Here is a 2500-nt window from a genome sequence, read left to right on the forward strand (position 1 = left end):
TAGTCTACATACAGACAGAGGAATTTATAGATAGTCTACATACAGACAGAATACAGACAGAGGAATGTATAGATAGTCTACATACAGACAGAGACATTTATAGATAGTCTACATACAGACAGAGGAATGTATAGATAGTCTACATACAGACAGAGACATTTATAGATAGTCTACATACAGACAGAGGAATTTATAGATAGTCTACATACAGACAGAATACAGACAGAGGAATGTATAGATAGTCTACATACAGACAGAGACATTTATAGATAGTCTACATACAGACAGACACAGACAGAGGAATTTATAGATAGTCTACATACAGACAGAATAAAGACAGAGGAATTTATAGATAGTCTACATACAGACAGAATACAGACAGAGGAATGTATAGATAGTCTACATACAGACAGAGACATTTATAGATAGTCTACATACAGACAGAGGAAATTATAGATAGTCTACATACAGACAGAGGAATTTATAGATAGTCTACATACAGACAGAGGAATTTATAGATAGTTTACATACAGACAGAGGAATGTATAGATAGTCCACATACAGACAGAGACATTTATAGATAGTCTCCATACAGACAGAGGAATTTATAGATAGTCTACATACAGACAGAATACAGACAGAGGAATTTATAGATAGTCTACGTACAGACAGAGGAATTTATAGATAGTCTACATACAGACAGAGGAATTTATAAAAAGTCTCCATTGAGACAGAGACATTTATAGATAGTCTACATACAGACAGAGGAATTTATAGATAGTCTACATACAGACAGAAGAATTTATAGATAGTCTACATACAGACAGAGACATTTATAGATAGTCTCCATACAGACAGAGGAATTTATAGATAGTCTACATACAGACAGAATACAGACAGAGGAATTTATAGATAGTCTACATACAGACAGAGGAATTTATAGATAGTCTACATACAGACGGAAGAGGAACTCACCTGGCCAGGTTAAAAGCATCATCCACAATCTGGGCTCTGTTGATCACTGGAATAGCCTGAATATAAACACAGAGACTTTTAAATATGTATGGTTTCCATATTGGGCCAGTCAGCAGGATTCGTGCTGGTTTCCATATTGGGCCAGTCAGCAGGATTTGTGCTGGTTTCCATATTGGGCCAGTCAGCAGGATTCGTGCTGGTTTCCATATTGGGCCAGTCAGCAGGATTCGTGCTGGTTTCTATATTGGGCCAGTCAGCAGGATTCGTGATGGTTTCCATATTAGGCCAGTCAGCAGGATTCGTGATGGTTTCTATATTGGGCCAGTCAGCAGGATTTGTGATGGTTTCTATATTGGGCCAGTCAGCAGGATTCGTGATGGTTTCTATATTGGGCCAGTCAGCAGGATTCGTGATGGTTTCCATATTAGGCCAGTCAGCAGGATTCGTGATGGTTTCTATATTGGGCCAGTCAGCAGGATTCGTGATGGTTTCTATATTGGGCCAGTCAGCAGGATTCGTGATGGTTTCTATATTGGGCCAGTCAGCAGGATTCGTGATGGTTTCTATATTGGGCCAGTCAGCAGGATTCGTGATGGTTTCTATATTGGGCCAGTCAGCAGGATTCGTGATGGTTTCTATATTGGGCCAGTCAACAGGATTCGTGATGGTTTCTATATTGGGCCAGTCAGCAGGATTCGTGATGGTTTCCATATTGGGCCAGTCAGCAGGATTCGTGCTGGTTTCTATATTGGGCCAGTCAGCAGGATTCGTGCTGGTTTCTATATTGGGCCAGTCAGCAGGATTCGTGCTGGTTTCTATATTGGGCCAGTCAGCAGGATTCGTGATGGTTTCTATATTGGGCCAGTCAGCAGGATTTGTGATGGTTTCTATATTGGGCCAGTCAGCAGGATTCGTGATGGTTTCTATATTGGGCCAGTCAGCAGGATTCGTGATGGTTTCTATATTGGGCCAGTCAGCAGGATTCGTGATGGTTTCTATATTGGGCCAGTCAGCAGGATTCGTGATGGTTTCCATATTGGGCCAGTCAGCAGGATTCGTGCTGGTTTCTATATTGGGCCAGTCAGCAGGATTCGTGCTGGTTTCCATATTGGGCCAGTCAGCAGGATTCGTGCTGGTTTCTATATTGGGCCAGTCAGCAGGATTCGTGATGGTTTCTATATTGGGCCAGTCAGCAGGATTTGTGATGGTTTCTATATTGGGCCAGTCAGAAGGATTCGTGCTGGTTTCTATATTGGGCCAGTCATCAGGATTCGTGATGGTTTCTATATTGGGCCAGTCAGCAGGATTCGTGATGGTTTCTATATTCGGCCAGTCAGCAGGATTCGTGCTGGTTTCTATATTGGGCCAGTCAGCAGGATTCGTGCTGGTTTCTATATTGGGCCAGTCAGCAGGATTCGTGATGGTTTCTATATTGGGCCAGTCAGCAGGATTCGTGCTGGTTTCTATATTGGGCCAGTCAGCAGGATTCGTGATGGTTTCCATATTGGGCCAGTCAGCAGGATTC

At 42.3% G+C, this 2500-nt stretch overlaps 1 protein-coding gene across 1 annotated transcript in view; it reads right to left on the reverse strand.

Annotated features, from left to right (window-relative positions):
• LOC115182683 (aminopeptidase N) overlaps positions 1-2500 on the reverse strand; it is a 41541-nt gene that overhangs the window by 8374 nt on the left and 30667 nt on the right. The window contains exon 13 of the mRNA XM_029744177.1: positions 976-1031. Coding sequence (XP_029600037.1) covers positions 976-1031 — 56 coding nt within the window. The remainder of the gene's footprint in view (positions 1-975; positions 1032-2500) is intronic.

Source organism: Salmo trutta, unplaced genomic scaffold, assembly GCF_901001165.1.
Source record: "Salmo trutta unplaced genomic scaffold, fSalTru1.1, whole genome shotgun sequence".
In the NCBI taxonomy this organism is placed as follows: domain Eukaryota; kingdom Metazoa; phylum Chordata; class Actinopteri; order Salmoniformes; family Salmonidae; genus Salmo; species Salmo trutta.